We start from the raw sequence: 17,460 nt of genomic DNA on the forward strand, positions 1-17,460 counted from the left end.
GTTCAGGGTCTCTGACATCACCAAAGTTGCCTCCTTTGTTGGTTTGCTCTTGGGGACGTGGTTCTCCTGTGGTTAGGGCTTGACCCACTGCACCACGTGTGGCAGCCAAGAGGCTTAGGCGAGGACCCATCTCCACGTCGCTGCTATTTTTTTTTTTTTTTTTTACGTTGCTGCTATTAAGTAGCTATAACTTGAGAAGCTAAAGAGATCCTGGATGTGATGTAAAAGAAGGGAGCAGAAAGGGAGAGAGACTGAGTCGATGCCGAAATCACCATGGAAGGAGAGGGAGGATTTTGAGCTGCTTTGGATGAGGAACGGGGAGGAAGTGAGGGCAGGGGGCTGTCCCTGGGTGGTGGGGGGAGGCTGGGGAGCACAGGAGTGTTGAAGGATGCTGAGGGGAGAGCAGGTGGGGCTCCAGCTGTGTCTCCTCTCTTGAAGAAAGGGCTCGGAGGGACAGAGAGGAAGCCTTGAGTGTGGCGGGCGCAGGGTAGGCATCGCTCCGACCAGCCCTGTGTCCGGCTCAGAGATGATGGCCCGAGGCTCGAGGAGTGAAGCACCTTGCCCAGGGCCTTCCTGGAGTCAGGAATCAGGAGGTCGCTGCTGGCCTAGGCCCTGGCTGAGCAGCTGTCCCCACTGGTGCCGAGGTTCAAGGCTCTGTCATGCTGCCCCGCCGCCTCCCTCTTCCAGAACCATGTCCCCCTACACGATGCCTCAGCCCTTCATCCTCTGGGACTCCTCCCTCTTGCCCACCCTGAGTCCCTAAAGCTTGTGGCAAACCTACACATCCAGCCTCTCTGTAAAGGAATCACTCCATCCATAAAAGATGATGCCCCAGATGTTCCCACGGGAAGGGACTGAGAGGGGCCAGAGGTCTGCCCGGCCTCCCCTTAGAATCCCTGGTGGGGGGACACCTTCCTGCAGGGTCTGAGCTCTGCAGAGACCAGGAAGCCACTTACAGATGCAAAGCAAGGAAATTGTGTCCACGGGAGAAAAAGATTCATTGGGGATTACTGCATGAATCCCTCTGGGGCTGCCTCGTTGCCATGGTAACCGTGTTTGTATTGATGGTTTTGGAAGCCGTTGTTCTGTTTGACTTCTCCCTGCTGACCTCAGCGGTCTGCCTTTGAGTCCCTGCACACAGCAGAAGCTGGGAGATTTGGAGGGGCAGCCAGGTCCCTTGGACAGAGGAGCCTGGAGGGCTATAGTCCACAGGGTCGCAAAGAGTCAGACATGACTGAAGTGACTTAGCATGCATGTATGTACAAGGTTTGCAGCATAATTAAGAAGGCGACTAGAAAGGGGACGAGGGCTGGAGGAGAGCCCCAGCTCCTGTTGCAGGAGCAAGAAGCCTCCTGGGGATGTCGGGGACCCCAGCTGGGAAGGCCGCGAGGCAGCGTGGTGATGACAGTGAGAACAGAGCTGTTAGCTGGCGTGGGGGTCTGCTGTCAGAGAGGAGCGTGAGCCCGCTCCTTGTCTGGAGGATGGAGGGACAGGCAGTCTCAGGCTGGGAGACGCTACAGCTGAGAGCTTTTGGGGGGCTTTGTAACTGGTTCAGAAGCCGCTCCCTGGGAGAGCAGCCTGACCCACCCCCTCCCCCTGCAGAGGGTTCTGGGAGGCCTGGCCAGTGCCCTGCAGTTGCTGAACCCAGAGCGGGCATCTCCCGGGCTGGCATCACCAGCAGGGGGCGGTGGAGAACAAGGCTCCTGTGTTCAGCATTCAGCAGCTGTTGACGGGCGCCTGCTGAGCACCCCTGTGGTGAAGGCTCTGCTGTTGGCTCTCAGGCCTGGGTAGAAACGCCCTGAGCTTCTTGTCTGAGAGCCTCAGGGTCACCCTCCTGACCAGACCCACACAGTCCCTTCCCTCACTGGCAGAAAGCATGCACCGCTGCTTCCCTCTGTGTCCCCCAAATCCACCCCATCTGCCCTTCCATCTTTACGGGTCATGTCTCCAGTGGCTTGAGGACCAGACTAAACGCTTTTGCAAATCTCCACCATGGGACGTTTTCTTGGGGGAAGGCAAGCTAGAGTAAGGGTCTTGTCTGAGGAATGGAGCCTGAGTGTGCTCTTCTGAGCTGGCGGGAGATGGGGTTCTGGAAGGAGGAAGGAGCTTGCCTTTGAAAGCCTTGTTGTTGGGGCGGCCTCACTGAACCCCGGCTTTCTGGGGTAGAGTGTGCACATTCCATCAACGGCCGGTGCAGGGGGGTGGGGCCCCAGCCCAGGCCGTGCAGACGCTAACTCAAGGGCCAGTGATGGGCGTGGGCGGTGGGGGCGGCAGAAGCCTCGGGGGCAAGGTCCATGGGTGGAGAAAGCAGCGTGGAAACTGCACAGGGCGGTACCGGCTTCTGCTGGCTTCTCCTCCAGCGCGAGGTGCCTGCACAGGCCGGGAAGGTCCCTGCGGCCGACCCGAGGGTGGGCCGGGCGCAGCTGCCTAACTCTGTGCTTCTCCGCCAACAGGGAGAACCAGGGCCCAGGGGAGAGAAGGGCGATCCCGGCGCACCTGGGGAGCCGGTGAGTGCTCTCTGTTCTGCGCCCGTGCCCCTCCTGCACCCCTGCCCTCACCCCTGCCCCTCACCCCTGCTCACACCCCTCCCCTCACCTTCCCTCACCCCTGCCCGCACCCCTCCCCTCACCTCTGCCTCTCACCCCTGCCCCTCACACCTCTCTCTCACCCCTGCCCCTCACACCTCTCTTCACCCCTCCCCTCACCCGTGCCCACACCCCTGCCCCTCACCTCTGCCCTCATCCCTCCCCTAACCCCTCACCTCACCCCTGCCCTCACCTCTGTCCCTCACCCCTCCCCTCACCCCTGCCTGCACCCCTGACCTCACCCCTCCCCTCACCTCTGCCTCTCACCCCTGCCCCTCACACCTCTCTTCACCCCTCCCCTCACCCCTGCCCTCACCCCTGACCTCAACCTTGCCCCACACCCCTCCCCTCACCTTCCCCTCACCCCTGCCCACACCCCTCCCCTCACCCCTCCCCTCACCTCTGCCTCTCACCCCTGCCCCTCACACCTCACGTCCCCCCTCCCCTCACCCCTGCCCTCACCCCTGCCCGCACCCCTCCCCTACCCCCCTGCCTGCACCCTTGCCCCTCATTCCTGCCCCACACCCTGCCCGGCACCCTCACCCTGTGTGTCTGCTTTCCTGAGACTGGGCATCTCCGGGCCTGTCTGAACTGCACACAGGAGCCCTGCTGAGCTGAATGTAGCTCCTTCCTCCTCCCTCCTCTCTGTGGATCTCAATCCCTTCCCGTTGCCGTGTTCATGCCTCCCCAGAGCAAGGGTGTGACCTCGTCCACTGATGGGAGGTTTCATTGCAGGGAGCGCCAGGTCATCCTGGAGAACTGGGGCCTCGGGGGCCTGTTGGACCACCGGTAAGAGACCCCTCTGTCCTCTGTTGGCTCCCGGAGCAGAAATTCCTGCTAGTCCCTCGCTGTCCCCTCCACCCTGTCATTCTAGGAATGTCCACCAGGGGGCGCCGCAACAGGCGCTGCTAGGACGGAGTCCAGGGCTGGGGGAGAGAGGTTCTCCCAGAAAGCCCCCAAAGGCAGCCCCTGGAGCCCAGACGGTCGTTTCCCCGTCACTGAGGCGTGGGTTTAGGAGAGCTGGTAACCTGCTGCACCTTCCCTCCCCGCCAGCTCTTAAAACCCAGGTGGTCCTGGCTCCCGGAGGCTCTTCAAATGCAGGAAATCTCCAGCGCCAATATAGAGGATACCTAGAGTGTGTTACGGAGAAGGCAATGGCACCCCACTCCAGTGCTCTTGCCTGGAAAATCCCATGGATGGAGGAGCCTGGTGGGCTGCGGTCCATGGGGTCACTAGGAGTCGGGCACGACTGAGCAACTTCACTTTCACTTTTCACTTTCCTGCATTGGGGAAGGAAATGGCAACCCACTCCAGTGTTCTTGCCTGGAGAGTCCCAGGGACGGGGGAGCCTGGTGGGCTGCCGTCTATGGGGTCGCACAGAGTGGTCGACTGAAGCGACTCAGCAGCAGCAGCAGCGGAGTGTGTTAACATTTTGATTATATTCTGACTGGACTCTTAACTGGCTCTGTGCTGGGCAGTGTTTCGTGAGCTCTGAGTGGCCTGTCCGGGCCCAGATCCCAGGGGCCCCCGGCTGCCTGTGTGCGCCCGGGCGGCCTGTCCCTCTGCGCCTCACATATGTCAGGATGAAGGGTAGGGGCTGCGGCCTGTGTCCTGGGGGTGAAGACTGAAGAAGTTTAGGGAGCCCAGAGCTGTGATCTCTGCACCTGTAAATGTGCTCCCTGTTCTTTCAGTTTGGTCGTGGTGGTTTAGTCGCTCAGTCATGTCCGACTCAGCGACCCCATGGACTGTAGCCCACCAGGCTCCTCTGTCCTTAGAATTCTCCAGGCAAGAATACTGGAGTGGGTTTCCATTTCCTTCTCCAGGACATCTTTCTGACCCAGGGATCGAACCTGCATCTCCTGTATAGGCAGGCGGAATCTTTATCTCTGAGCCGCCCGGGAATCCTGTTCTTTGAGTTTGGATCACCTGATTCTGATGACAAAGGTGCCCCCGCATCACTGCATGGGGCCGAGGACAGCGTTGCAGGAGGCGTCTCACTTCCTTTCTATTTCCCATGCAGGGTGCCAAGGGACAAGAAGGCGCCCAGGGAACGCCTGGAGCAGCCGGGAACCCTGTGAGTCCTTCCAGGCCACCTGCCTCCTGGGGCCCACGGGAGGGGGCTGGGCCAATCCCTGCCCCCAGGTGCCCAACTCCCTGCTGAGTGTGTGGCCGGGCCTGGGAAAGTGCCATCCACCCTGGAGGGCTGGCCAGGCCCAGGGCCTCCTCCTGTCCACCCCACCTCACTGGGTCCTCTCTCTTGTCTCCAAGGCTTGTTCACACCCTTACAGTCAACTTACATTATGCCAGAGTGTGTGTCTCCATAGCTCAGATCTGCAGATTTTGATCCATTTTCAGGGTTTCCATTCCCCCATGCTCTGAAGCTAGAGGGCACGCCCCACCTGAGACGTGTGCTTGACAGCACCTGGCCGTCCTCTCTGCCCTCCCCCGACACCCACTCCTCCACCTCTGCCACCTCCGTGCTGTAGTCTTAAGGATCATCCCGGAGTCCTCCTGGCCTCCTGCCGCCCCCTCTGTGCTGGAATCCAGCTCCTTTGAGGCTTGGCTACTGGGGCCCCCCTGACCCTCCTGGATAGGGAGGCCATCCTTCCTGTAGAGGGAATGTCAGCTAGAAGCATTTTGAGCAAATCAGGCAGAGTTGAATAGGAGGCAAGTTTGGAGAAAGACTGGGGGAGCCACTTGTAATCAATTCCTTGGGGCTTTCTGACCTTCTTCTGCCTCTCTACAGGGAGCTCCTGGAGTTGTAGGTCCCCCTGGCCCCAGCGGCCCCCCAGGAAGTGTGGTGAGTGCCTGGGGTGGGTGGGGAGGGCAGCGGCACCAGCACGGGTTGTGGATCCGTGAAGCCCATCCCCCTAGTTAACTCATGTGTCCTCCACAACAGAACTCAGGGTGTAGGCATCCCTGCTCCCATTTCACAGATGGAGAAATTGAGGTCCCAGCAAAGATAGCTACAAAGTTACAACCTGAGGTTCTTGGTAACTCAGGAGATCTGTGGGTGGTAAAGGAAATTGTTGGGGGCAGAAAGCTGTGAGCAGCACTGATGCTGGGATCAGTGTCACAGCTGGCCTTGGAGGAAGCAGGATGGACCTGTAGGAGTGGGAGATGCCCTAAATATTGGATTGCTGGGTCCTAGCCGCAGCTCACTGGCTGCCAGGCCTCTGCAGGGGTTCGTGAGGCCTCAGCTTTTTCATCTTCAGCCTGGAGCGCGTGGGCTGTGTAGGCTCACCTTTGTGCCCCACTGCTCTTGGCCTGTAGAGGCGGCCACCCCGTGGGGGCCCTGGGGTCTGCTTGTGGGCCCGCATTAAGAGCCACTGTGGACATTGATTTTGATTTCAGTTGTGCAGCAAAGCGCCCAGTGGCGTCCAGTGAAGGGCACCAGAGAATTGTGCTCCTGGGGTAGGCTGAGTCCAGTCCTGTTCGGTCACCATCTTTTCTGTTAATGATCACAGCGGCTTAGAGCACAGATGTGGGTGCAGGTGTGTGCCAGGCACCGTTTAAGTCCTTTACACTCACTGACTCCTCACGACCCTGGGAGGCAAGTGTCAGAAGTGGCCCCCTTTTACTCAGGAGGAGACTGAGTCACAGGGAGACGGCGGCATGTGGTCAGTGGTTGCTGTGGAAACCGCGAGACCCTGGCCCGCATCACATCACCCTCCCCCGCAGGGTCAGTGCGCTCTTCCCGGAGCCAACCCTGCGTCCCTTGGCCTGAGGGTTTTCTCTGGCCTTTTGAGACCTCATGGTCCAGCCACATGGCACGTGGCCAGTAGCAGCAGCAGCAGCAGCAGCAGAAGCAGCCCTGGCCGACGGGGTGTGTGAACGGCCCACCTCCTTCACCCCTGGGGGAGCCGCTCTGAGCACCTGTCTGCCGTTGGACCCCGGAGCCCCCGGCAGGACCGAGCTGCATCCATGTGAATGTGTCCCTACCCGCCCATCATCCTCTTTCTGACGTCCCTGCTGGTGCATCCTCAGGACGCCTGCCCTGAGCCTTGCCTTGAAAAGTCAGCCTCTAGGGGATGCTGACGACATGGGCAGGTCAACGATGCCACGGCTGTGCTCACGACACGGGCGGGTCAATGATGCCAAGGCTGTGCTCACGACACGGGCGTGTCAATGATGCCAAGGCTGTGCTCACAACATGGGCGGGTCAATGATGCCAAGGCTGTGCTCATGACACGGGCGTGTCAATGATGCCAAGGCTGTGCTCCTAGGCCACCCTTTCCTCCCCGAGGTCCCCTCCACTCCATGCCCTGCCTGCCCTCTGAGAACAGCCCAAAGTGGGCAGACCATCGGGAAGCAGGGCCGCGTGGTTAGAGCTCCAATGTGTGAGGATGAGTGGCGGTCCCCGGGGACAGGGAGGCCGGCGGAGGAGGAATAAGTCAGAGGTGGAGAACGAGTTGGGAGCCTCTGACCGGAGGGGGCCCATCGCTCTTCTCTGAGCGCCCTGGGCCCTCTTGAACTTGAGCTTGTCAATCACCTTTCTTTCTCTAGGGTCCCCCGGGCTCCAGGGGCCCCCCTGGGAAAGATGGGGAGCGCGGTGAGAAGGTAAGACGCATGTGGTCTCTACCCTCCGTGGCGGTTCTCAGCTTTTAAGAGGCAGGAAAGGAGCCCACTCTGCTCAGACCCGCTTCAGGACCTGGGAGGCCAAGGGCTCCTCTGCAGTCGTCTCCTCTAACCCTCGCTACAGACACAGGGTCAGATGGGGCCCCACCCGACAGAGGTGTAGACTGAAGCTCTATGTCCTGCGATCCGTAGCTGGTGAGCCGCAGAGCGGGTCTGTCTGCCTCCTAAGCCCCTCTTTCTCTCAATTCAGTGCTCCAGCATAGCCACCTCACACTATCACGTGCGCAATTAAACCTTCCTGGGCTACAAGAAAGAGCTTTATTCATTAGGAAGCAGAGAGACACAGTGTTCCCCCCCCAAAAACGCCAATACCCTGAGGGCAGAGGGGCAGGCTCCCCGGCCTTTTGGAATCCCAGGTGACAGGTCCTGACCTCGCATTCTCACAGTGTCTCCCATGTTTATTCCGAATTCTGGCATCTTGTGGGTGGAGATGGGGATTCTGAACACCCAGAGGACGGCGCCCCTTCTCAGCGCAGACCGTCCCCTGTGAGCATCAGCAGTGTCAGGGCTGAGGAGCCCGGGTCTCGGCTTGAGTCGAGCCCACATAGACCGCAGGACCACACAGGTGGTGAGAGGAGCCGAGGCGCTGACGTGCGGCAGAGAGCAGGTGGTGAGGGGGGAGGGGGGCTTGCTGTCTCAAGCCCCCACTGGAGACTTCTCATCCAGGGACAGAAATCCCAGTGCCCCACCCCCCTGCCCACCACCCTGCTCCAACTCCTGATGCGTCCTCCGCAGCCAACCCCGACCCAGCTCTCCTGTCTCTGAACTTACCAATGCAGATTCCTTCAGGTCCACTTCACCTGGGACCTTTGGAAGGCATGATCATTTTGTCTTTTCTATTTTGTCAAAATGTTGTAATAGGAATAGATACAAACTTTTACAATTCGATGGGAAGGCTCAGTTTTTAAATGCATCCCTCGGAGAAGGATTTGCTATGAAGAAAAACGATTGACCAGCCTGTGGAAAATCTTAAGTGAGGGAGGGAGAAAAAAAAAACAACTGACCCATCTGTTTTGCTTTGATTGTGCCACGTGCAAGGGATGGGCCTCTACCCTGGGACACACGGGCACTGACAGCTTAGAAGTTTGTCAAGAGGGTTGGTTAGAAGGGAATGTTGAGGACTAATTGAGCAAAAATGAGAACGTCTGGGGCTTCCCAGGTAGGAGACTCGACTTCGATCCCTGGTTCAGGAGGATGCCCCAGAGGAGTAAATGGCAACCCACTCGAGTACTCTTGCTGGAGAATACCATAGACAGAGGAACCTGACAGGCTACAGTCCCTGGGATTGCTAAGAGTCATGACTTAAAAAAGACACAAGTTAGGGCTTCCATTATGGCTCAGCTGGCAAAGAATCCGCTTGCAATGTGGGATACCTGGGTTCGATCCCTGGCTTGGGAAGATCCCCTGGAGAAGGAAACAGTTACCCACTCCAGTATTCTGGCCTGGAGAATTCCATGGACTATACTGTCCATGGGGTCGCAAAGATTCAGACAGGACTGAGCAACTTTCTCTTTCACTATTGACTAAACAGCAACAGGAGTTGGCTCATTCAGCCTCTAGAGGGAGCCAGACACCTCGGCTCTGATGAACAGAAGCATGCATTTGCAAGGGGACTTCCCCTCCGGTGCTGTACAAAGTGGTAGAAATCCCTGACAGCAGGACCTGCTCTTCTCTCTGACTGTCCAGTGGTGGCCTGAGACCTGCAGAAGCTGATCCTGCCCCGTGCCTGGAGAGAGGTCCTCTGCATCCTTTGCTTTGTCCTCCGTGGGACATGGTGCCTCCCTTCACTTCTGCATCAGGAATGTCTGGTGCAGGTTGCAGCTTAGGTCCAAGTGAGCCCTACCCAGAAAGGGACTTCCTGTGGCCCATGTGGTCCCCTCCCCGCAGCGTTCCACAGCTGGGGCTGCGTGGGGCTCCTGGCTTGTGGTCAGAAACGGGGAGCAAACTCCAAGCCCAGCTCCCTCCCTCATCAGATCCTGGGTCCCTCTCTCTCACCCCACTTTGGATCCCCAAGTGGTGCTCATGTCACTGAAGGCCTGTTGTGTGAAGAGGAATTGGATTTTGTCTGCATAGCCCCAAGTTTGAAGTCAAACCTCTGGAAGATTTCAGAGAGGACTGTCTTGGCTGAACATAAAGACACAGTGTCAAATGGAACTGCCCAGTAAGGAAATGAACCGCCTGGGGAGGTGGTGAGCTCTGTGCTCTAAAAGGAGTCCAAGCAGAAATGGGGAGGCCTGCCTGGAAGAGGCGCACCTGATGGCTCCCTGCAGTGCGTGGAAGGTGGGACTAGAAAACTAGTGTTCTTCCCACGCCCATGTTCCATGCCGTAGCGAGAGTGTCGCACACTGGGAGCCTCAAACCTCAGGAATGTGCCGTGTCACCATTGTCAGCGTGTTGGGAGGTCCTAAGTCAAGGTGTCAGAAGGGCTGGCTCCTCCCGGGGCGGTGAGGGAAGGGTGTCTTCCAGGCCCCTCTCCTTGGATTACTGATGGCTGCCTTCTCTCCGTGTCTTCACGTGGACTTGCCTCTACACAGGCCTGTGTCCAAACTTCCTTTTCTCATGAGGACAGCAGTTGTTTTTGGGCTAGGCTCCATGCTACTCTAGTATCAGCACCTCTTAACTAATTATACCTGCAGAGATCCTATTCCTACACTGAAGTGCCGGAGTTAAGGGCTTTGGCGTATGAATTTGGGGCTCACGTTATATGGTTTGTCTTCTGTGCCTTCAGAAGGGGTGGGCCTTCTGAAGCAGGGCGTCACTGGGAAGCCCACCCACATCTTTCAGGTGGTGGTGGTTGTTTAGTCACTAGGTCGTGTCTGACTCTTTTGCAACCCCATGCACCTTGCCAGGCTCCTCTGTCCATGGAATTTTCCAAGCAAGAACACTGGAGTGGGTTGCCATTTCCTACTCTAGGGGATCTTCTTGATCCAGGGATTGAACCCTCCACTCCTGCACTGGGAGACATTTTCGTTACCACCGAGCCGCCAGGGAAGCCCTCCCTCTAGATTGGTTCTCCACTGAAAAACTTACTCTCTGCATCTCGTTGACCCCAGACACTGTCCACTTGTCTTTCCAGGGGGCAGCAGGAGAAGAAGGGAGCCCAGGGCCAGCCGGCCCCAGGGGCGATCCTGGTTCCCCTGGGGTCCCCGGGCCCCCTGGAAGAGGGAAAGATGGAGACCCGGTAAGTGTGAGGGGCTTCAGTGACCATAACGACCAGGCTGGAATTAGAAAAGGAAAAAAGGGTCCGTGGTCAAACTCTGCAATAAAGCAGCTAGGCTGGGAAAAGGGCCCACGTCAGGCCCGCCTGGCACAGGGTCCCGTGCGGACTGCTGGCTGTGGGTCAGGCTCCGGGGACACAGACCTGGCTTAGAGCCTGTGCTGTGGAGATGCTCACGAGACAGCCGAGCAGTCCAATGACCATAGCTCGGGCATCCTGGAGAAGGGCTTCCCTGATCTGTGTAAGCTGGGGAGGCCTCGCACAGGAAGTGGCATCTATGCAAAAAGTGAAAGTTGGAAGAAATTATTTTTTAAATGGAATAGCACAGAGTGGGTGTTGCTGACATATGATCTGTGTGTGTAAATGCATGAGGGTGTTATGCGCACGGGCACTTACAAACGCTTTAGTGTGTCCTGGACAGAAAGGGGTAAGTAAGAAAGACACCAGACTTTGGAATCAGAAGAGCCCCTACAGTGAAACCTGAAACCTGGCCTCATCCTTGAGGGAATCTGCAAAATAAGGATCTTGCAGGGAGGGATAAGTTAGGAGGTTGGCATTAACATATACATACTACTATAAAATAGAGTCAACAAGGACCTCCTATAGAGCCCAGCAAACCCCGGTTGTAATAACCTATATGGGAAAATTTGAAAGAGAGTGGATATATGTATATGTAATCCTCCTGCCAACACAGGAGACATGAGAGGTGCAGTTTGACCCCTGGGTTGGGAAGATCCCCTGGAAAGGAAGCGGCACCCCGCTCCGGTATTCTTGAGTGGAAAATGCCGTGGACAGAGGAGCCTGGTGGGCTACAGTCCATGGGGTCACAATGAGTAGGACATGACTGAGCACACTGCGCGTGTGTCTGTATTTAACTGAGTGGCTTTGTTGTACCCTTTAGGCCAACACAGCACTCTGTACCTCAGTGTGTACAGCCTTGTCGTACAGTATACTCCAATATAAAATAAAAGTTAATAAAATGAGATTCACTACCTAAAAACAAAACAAAAAAAAAAAAAGCGGGATCTTAAATAAGAAACAAACTAAGAGAGACCTGAGGGGTTTGCTGGAGGTCACACAGAACTGGTAGGTGATAGAGTCAGAATTCACACCCAGGGGTCCTGTGTCCAAAACCAGGTTGTTTTGCTTTGTCCGCAGCAGGTCATGGTGAGAGTCCATCCTTCTGTGTGTCCCCAGAGCACAGGGTAAACGGGTAGATGCTCACTCGTGGCTCCACGATCATCTTTCTTCCATTCCTTTTCCCAGGGACTTCGTGGCCCACCGGGATTACCAGGACCTATGGGAACCAAGGTGAGTATTAGTCTACCAAACTGTAGATACCTGGGTTGTACTTAGAAAGTGATCATGCCGGATGATCATCTCTGGTCGCCTCTGTCTATTTCCATGTTCATCACTTGTCACCTAACAAAAGCTTCTGCGACTCTGAACCGTGAGATGGAAGTGGGTGCCACATAGTTGTTTGTTAATATTCTCAGTTAAGTAAGTTACCAAAGACCCTTTCAACCAGCGAAGGAGTAGATCTTGTCTTGTACTGGGGTCTTCCCTGGTGGCTAAGTGGTAAAGAACCCACCTGTCAATTCAGGAGACCCAAGTTCGATCCCTGGGTTGGGAAGAGCCCCTGGACAAGGAAATGGCAAGCCACTCCAGTATCCTTGCCTGGGAAATTTCATGGACAGACGAGCCTGATGGGTTACGGTCCATGGGGTCACAAAAGAGTCGGACATGACTTAATGACTAAACAATGACAAGCCTTGTATTGTCAGTTTAATTGGGGACACAAAGGGTCCTCGGATTTCAGATGATTAACATAATAAAAGTTTATTCCTCATTCGTGTTAAGTCTAATGGGAGTTTTGGTGAGTGGAGAGTCCTGACCACACGGCCATTCGGGGACCCACGTTCCTCCAGTCCCATGCACTCGCTTCTGTAAGACTTCAGTGTCTCCTGCTGAGTCCTCTGTATGCAGTGGCAAACAATGGAAAAGATGACGGAGGACCCTTGTGGGAAGATTCTGTGGGCCAGGCCCGGAGGTGGTCCGTCATTTCCACCCACCTCCTGACCCTGCCGGGGAGGGGGTCGGTTGTCATCTAGCCAAGCCTCCGAGAGGAAAGGCAGACACTTCAGTCAATAGCAGGCGTCTCTTCTTCAATTTGCTTGTAACCACTACTCAGAAAAGGGCACTTTGCCCATGAGGGAGTATTGGTAAGAGAACTTTCCTGGGTGATGAGGACAGTTTTCCTGAAGTTATCGTTATACTGAATCATTGAGTCATTCATGCATCCATTAACAGCATGCTTAGTATCTCATTCATGGCGGACCCACTGAGCCTCTGCCGCGTGCCAGATCTGGAGGTGGGCTAGGAAATGTCGGGGATGAGTGGCGCATATCCCCAGCCCTCTATCGGCTCAGGAGCCGGGGGAGAAGCAGATGACCAAATACTGGGATTGAGGGAGCCTTAGGCACAAGTGCTCAGAGGGGGCTCCTGGTCCAGCCTGCTTTGACTCTGGAAGGCTTCTTGGCGGAGATGATGTTTGTCCCGATTCTAAAGTGTGTGTAGCAGCCGAAGGGGAAGACAAGGAAGGAGTTCTCTGCAGGGTCCTAACATGGGAGAAGACTGCGGGTGCATGAGATAGAATGTGTTCAAAGCAGAGTGTGTGTTGTACAGGCATCCACAGCCAGTGAGCGACTACTTGACCAGCTCAGATGCATAAACTTAAGAATGTGGGTGACATCATGAGGGACATTAGAATGTTTATTTTTTGCTTTAGTTTAACAAATATATTCAAAATCACTTGAAGCATTACTGTACAGTTACCGTATTTTTATCCACTTGCATATATTTTTGAAAACATTTTTAAAATTTCTTTTTATGTGCCTTTGTTGTCACTGGCTGTCTTTCCTGGCCCCACTTCTTGAGTCAGCCAGCACTTTCCTAAACCACATCCCCACCACCCAGCCCGGTTACTGAAGACACAGCACTTTGGGAATCCATTTATGCTGCTGTTACAGGAAGTTTTATCTGAAGGCCCAGATACTCATTCTTTTATTTCTCCCCTTTTATTTTTTAGCTGTGTTTTTGGGATCTTGACCACAAAACCACAGAGTATGTTGTTTTTATTGTATGTAAAAGTCTTGGTTTGCAGTAGTAACCAGGATATGGAATTTGAGAACTCAGGAGTAGTTGCTGGGGGCTTCCCTTGTGACCCAGCTGGTAAAGAATCGCCTGCAATGCTGGAGACCTGGGTTCGATCCCTGACTTTTTCCACCCCTCAGGCAGGTGACCTCTGCCATGGTACTGAGCTTGTACTGATGAAGATCACGTGTGTTCTCCTAATGGTGATTTTTGTTGTTCATGATGAAAGGAAAAAGAAATGAGGGAGTTCTTTTGAGCGATCTGAGCAAATATTTGGCAACTCCCTAGTTTCCCTGGTAGCTCAGGCAGTAAAGCATCTGCCTGCCATGTGGGAGGCCCGGGTTCGATCCCTGGGTCGGGAAGATCCCCTGGAGAAGGAAATGGCAACCCACTCCAGTATTGTTGCCTGGAGAATCCCATGGACTGAGGATCCTGGTGGGCTATAGTCCGTGGGGTCGCAAAGAGTCGGACACGACTGAGCGACTTCACTTTCACTTTAGTTTCTGAAGGAAAAAAAAAAGGAAACAACTTTGCCTCAATTTGAGGGCCTGTAAAATAATTCCTTGTGCCCAGAGCACTGGGCGTGTGTGGAGCAGGGAGGCAGGACCAGGGACTGGAGGGCCTCTGGATTCACAGCCAGCTCGGACATGTGTCTGAGGTTCCTGCCTGATGCCGTGAGCCTGGCATCTGCCCAGCAGCGCTTCTGTGCCCTCAGCTCCCCCTGAGAGGAGGAGTTTCAGGATCTGGGAGAAATCAGTTGCCTCTGAGAAGGCAGGGAGGCAGGAGCACTGCAAAGGGCGCCAGAAACAGGAGATGTGGAAATGGGTAAAGGTGTCCTTTCTCTGGGCTGCTTATTTATGAGGTTGATAAAAATCTACCTCTCAGGCAGAGTTTGGGGAAAAAAATGATGTAATGCAAATAAAGTGTTTGTGTGCCTAGCCTTAAGTTCGCCACAGGTACGTGCCCGATAAATATTAGTGATCCTTATCATAAACCACCCTGTTGAGCCTGCTTTAGGGTTCAGCAGGAAGGTGAGGGGTCTAGAGAGACCTGACTCATCCCTGTCGGCCTGTTGTTGGAGAGAGAAGCCCCGTGGAAGTGCGTGGAGGCGGCAGTGAGGCGTGGAGAAGAGAGGCAGGAGACCCGGGGTGAGATGTGCAGAGGGCCTTGCCCTGGGTACAGTTGACCAGCCAGTTTCAAATCCGTGGGAGCCACAGTAAGCTGTGCTCTCTCCGTTTACATATGAGATGTGTAAACAGAGGGCCCTTTCAGTGTTAATACTGTATACATTTGCAAGGTGGAATGTAGTTTAGAGTAAAGGTTTCCCTAGTCAGCTGGCATTGGGAAGGTAAATTGGAACCAGGGAGATCTTTAGTTGTAGAATGAGGGGCTCGTGGGGGGACAAGGTGGGAGGGAGGGGAGAGACACCCGTGTTCAGCTGTGGGCCTTTCCCGGGTGCTGTCCCTGGTGCTGAAAACCCCTGGGCACTTAAGAGCACCCTACCAGGATTTTCCTTGGTGCTTTCTCAGCCCTTCGTAATGATTTACAGCCACAAAAAGACTCTTAAAGATGCTGTTCCTTCTCTTGGGTGGACTCGTTTCTAGTGAAATGAACAAGCTTTGCCTTCCGACGGAGCTGGGTTAGGATCCCAGCCCAACTACCTGTAAGACAGATGCGTGCATGCTGTCACTTTAGTCCTGACGGAGTCTTTGTGACCCTAGGAGCTATAGCCCTCCAGGCTCCTCTCTCCATGGGGTTCTCCAGGCATGAATACTGGAGTGGGTTGCCACGCCCGCTTCCAGGGTATCTTCCCATCCCAGGGAGTGAACTCACATCTCTTATGTCTCTTGCCTTGACAGGCGGGTTCTTTACCACTAGTGCCACATGGGAAGCTCAAGATCTATGACATCAGGGCAAGTGGCTTATTGTTTCTGTTCCTTTTCTGTATGAAGGAGTAAAACGTAGTTAACCCCCAACCGGCTCCCGTGGATAAGTAATCTCACGGCACATAGTTTTTCAATAAATGACCTCCTCCTTCCATGACCTCCCACATCTCCCTCCATACACACTGTTGAACTGGCTCAGAGTGTCTTGCAACCAAAACAGATACCACAGTCACTATTACAGATTGGAGCTCACATGCCCCCTTTCTTCTGATCAGTAACCTTCTTGCGTTTTCTGACCAAGCCTTAAGGTCTTTGGCTCTTTTCTCGGAGCCATTTTCTCCAAGTTTCAGTCCATTAAGCTGTTGCTTCGGGGAAGTGTTAGCATCACAGAGGGCCATAAACACACAAATGGAACCAGGCCTGCGCCCCCGCAGCAGAGATCAATCCTGACTCAGATTCTTGGCAGGACTGCCAGAGGTCATTCATCATGTTCCCTCCTGAGCAAAAAGTTGATTTTGGTCAACAGCAAAATTTAGTACCTGACAAAATGCGAGTGATGATAGATTCAGTCATTCAGGCATTCAGGAATTTGCTGTTAAAGGGCTGTTCCAGGCCCAACACTAGGCATTGTGGATGCAAAAGTGTGTGGATACTGTGCCCGACACAGGGTGTGACTCCATTTAGGTACTTGACAAATATTTGTTGAACTAATGGATGAATGAATCAATGGGTAATTTATTCTTTTAAGATACTTAAATAAAAGTCAGAGGGTCAGATGCAATGGGAGGGTGGTGTGTTAAAGTTAATGACGATACATTCAAATGTCTTCCGAAGGCTGAGAGGCGGGCAGGCAGAGGTGGGTTTAAGGAAATGAAATGATTGGGCTGAGTTTTAATTGGTGGGTAAGTATTTGGAAATAATGGAAATTGTGAGAGACTTTATTTTGGGGGGCTCCAAAATCACTGCAGATGGTGACTGCAGACATGAAATTAAAAGATGCTTGCTCCTTGGAAGAAAAGCTATGACCAACCGAGGCAGCATATTAAAAAGCAGAGACACTACTTTGCCAGCAAAAGTCCATCTAATCAAGGCTATGGTTTTTCCAGTAGTCATGTATAGATGTGAGAGTTGGACTATAAAGAAAGCTGAGCACCTAAGAATTGATGCTTTTGAACTATGGTATTGGAGAAGACTCTTTGAGAGTCCTTTGGACAGCAAGGAGATCCAACCAGTCAATCCTAAAGGAAATCAGTCCTTTGAATATTCATTGGAAGGATTGATGCTGAAGCTGAAACTCCAATATTTTGGCCACCTGATGTGAAGAACTGACTCATTTGAAAAGACCATGATGCTGGGAAAGATTGAAGGCAGGAGGAGAAGGGGACAACAGTGGATGAGATGGTTGGATGGCATCACCAACTCAATGGACATGAATGAGTAAGCCCTCAGAGTTAGTGATGGACAGGGAAGCCTGGCGTGCTGCAGTCCATGGCGTCACAGAGTCAGACACGACTGAGTGACTAAATTGAGCTGAAGTGTTTGGAAGCTTAGAACCTGGATGAAAGAAGACCCCCATGCGGGGATCAGCTGGTTCAGAAGCAGGAGCGTGCACAGTTACCTAGAAGAACACACGCTGCGTCTTTGGTGTGTTTAGCTACAGTTGTTAGTGTTTTTGCTGTGCATAGTATGCAGCCTTGGGAAGAAGAGAGGAGGCAAGCTAAAACAAAGTACAAGGGAGATGTACGTTAACTTTCAGTTTTAGTTTGTGTATATTTCTGGCTGGGCCAGTCTTCGCTGCGGCGTTCGGGTTTCCTCTGGGTGCAGTGAGTGGGGACCGCTCTCCTGCGGTGCTCAGGCTCCCCCCACGGTGGCCGCCCTGGCTACAGAGCGCAGGCTGTCGGTCCACCGGCTCAGCAGCCCTGAGGCACGCGGAGTCTGCCGGAGCCAGGGATGGAGCCCGTGTCCCCGGTTAACCACTGGG

The 17,460-nt window shown here is 54.4% G+C and overlaps 1 protein-coding gene across 1 annotated transcript in view; it reads left to right on the top strand.

Annotated features, from left to right (window-relative positions):
- The window catches only part of COL22A1 (collagen type XXII alpha 1 chain), a 197,316-nt gene that overhangs the window by 111,488 nt on the left and 68,368 nt on the right, over positions 1-17,460 (top strand). Inside the window, exons 32-38 of the mRNA XM_070476953.1 lie at positions 2,454-2,507; positions 3,321-3,374; positions 4,606-4,659; positions 5,332-5,385; positions 7,092-7,145; positions 10,300-10,404; positions 11,707-11,751. Of these exons, the coding sequence (XP_070333054.1) occupies positions 2,454-2,507; positions 3,321-3,374; positions 4,606-4,659; positions 5,332-5,385; positions 7,092-7,145; positions 10,300-10,404; positions 11,707-11,751 (420 nt within the window). The remainder of the gene's footprint in view (positions 1-2,453; positions 2,508-3,320; positions 3,375-4,605; positions 4,660-5,331; positions 5,386-7,091; positions 7,146-10,299; positions 10,405-11,706; positions 11,752-17,460) is intronic.

Source organism: Odocoileus virginianus, chromosome 15 (assembly GCF_023699985.2).
Source record: "Odocoileus virginianus isolate 20LAN1187 ecotype Illinois chromosome 15, Ovbor_1.2, whole genome shotgun sequence".
Taxonomy (NCBI): domain Eukaryota; kingdom Metazoa; phylum Chordata; class Mammalia; order Artiodactyla; family Cervidae; genus Odocoileus; species Odocoileus virginianus.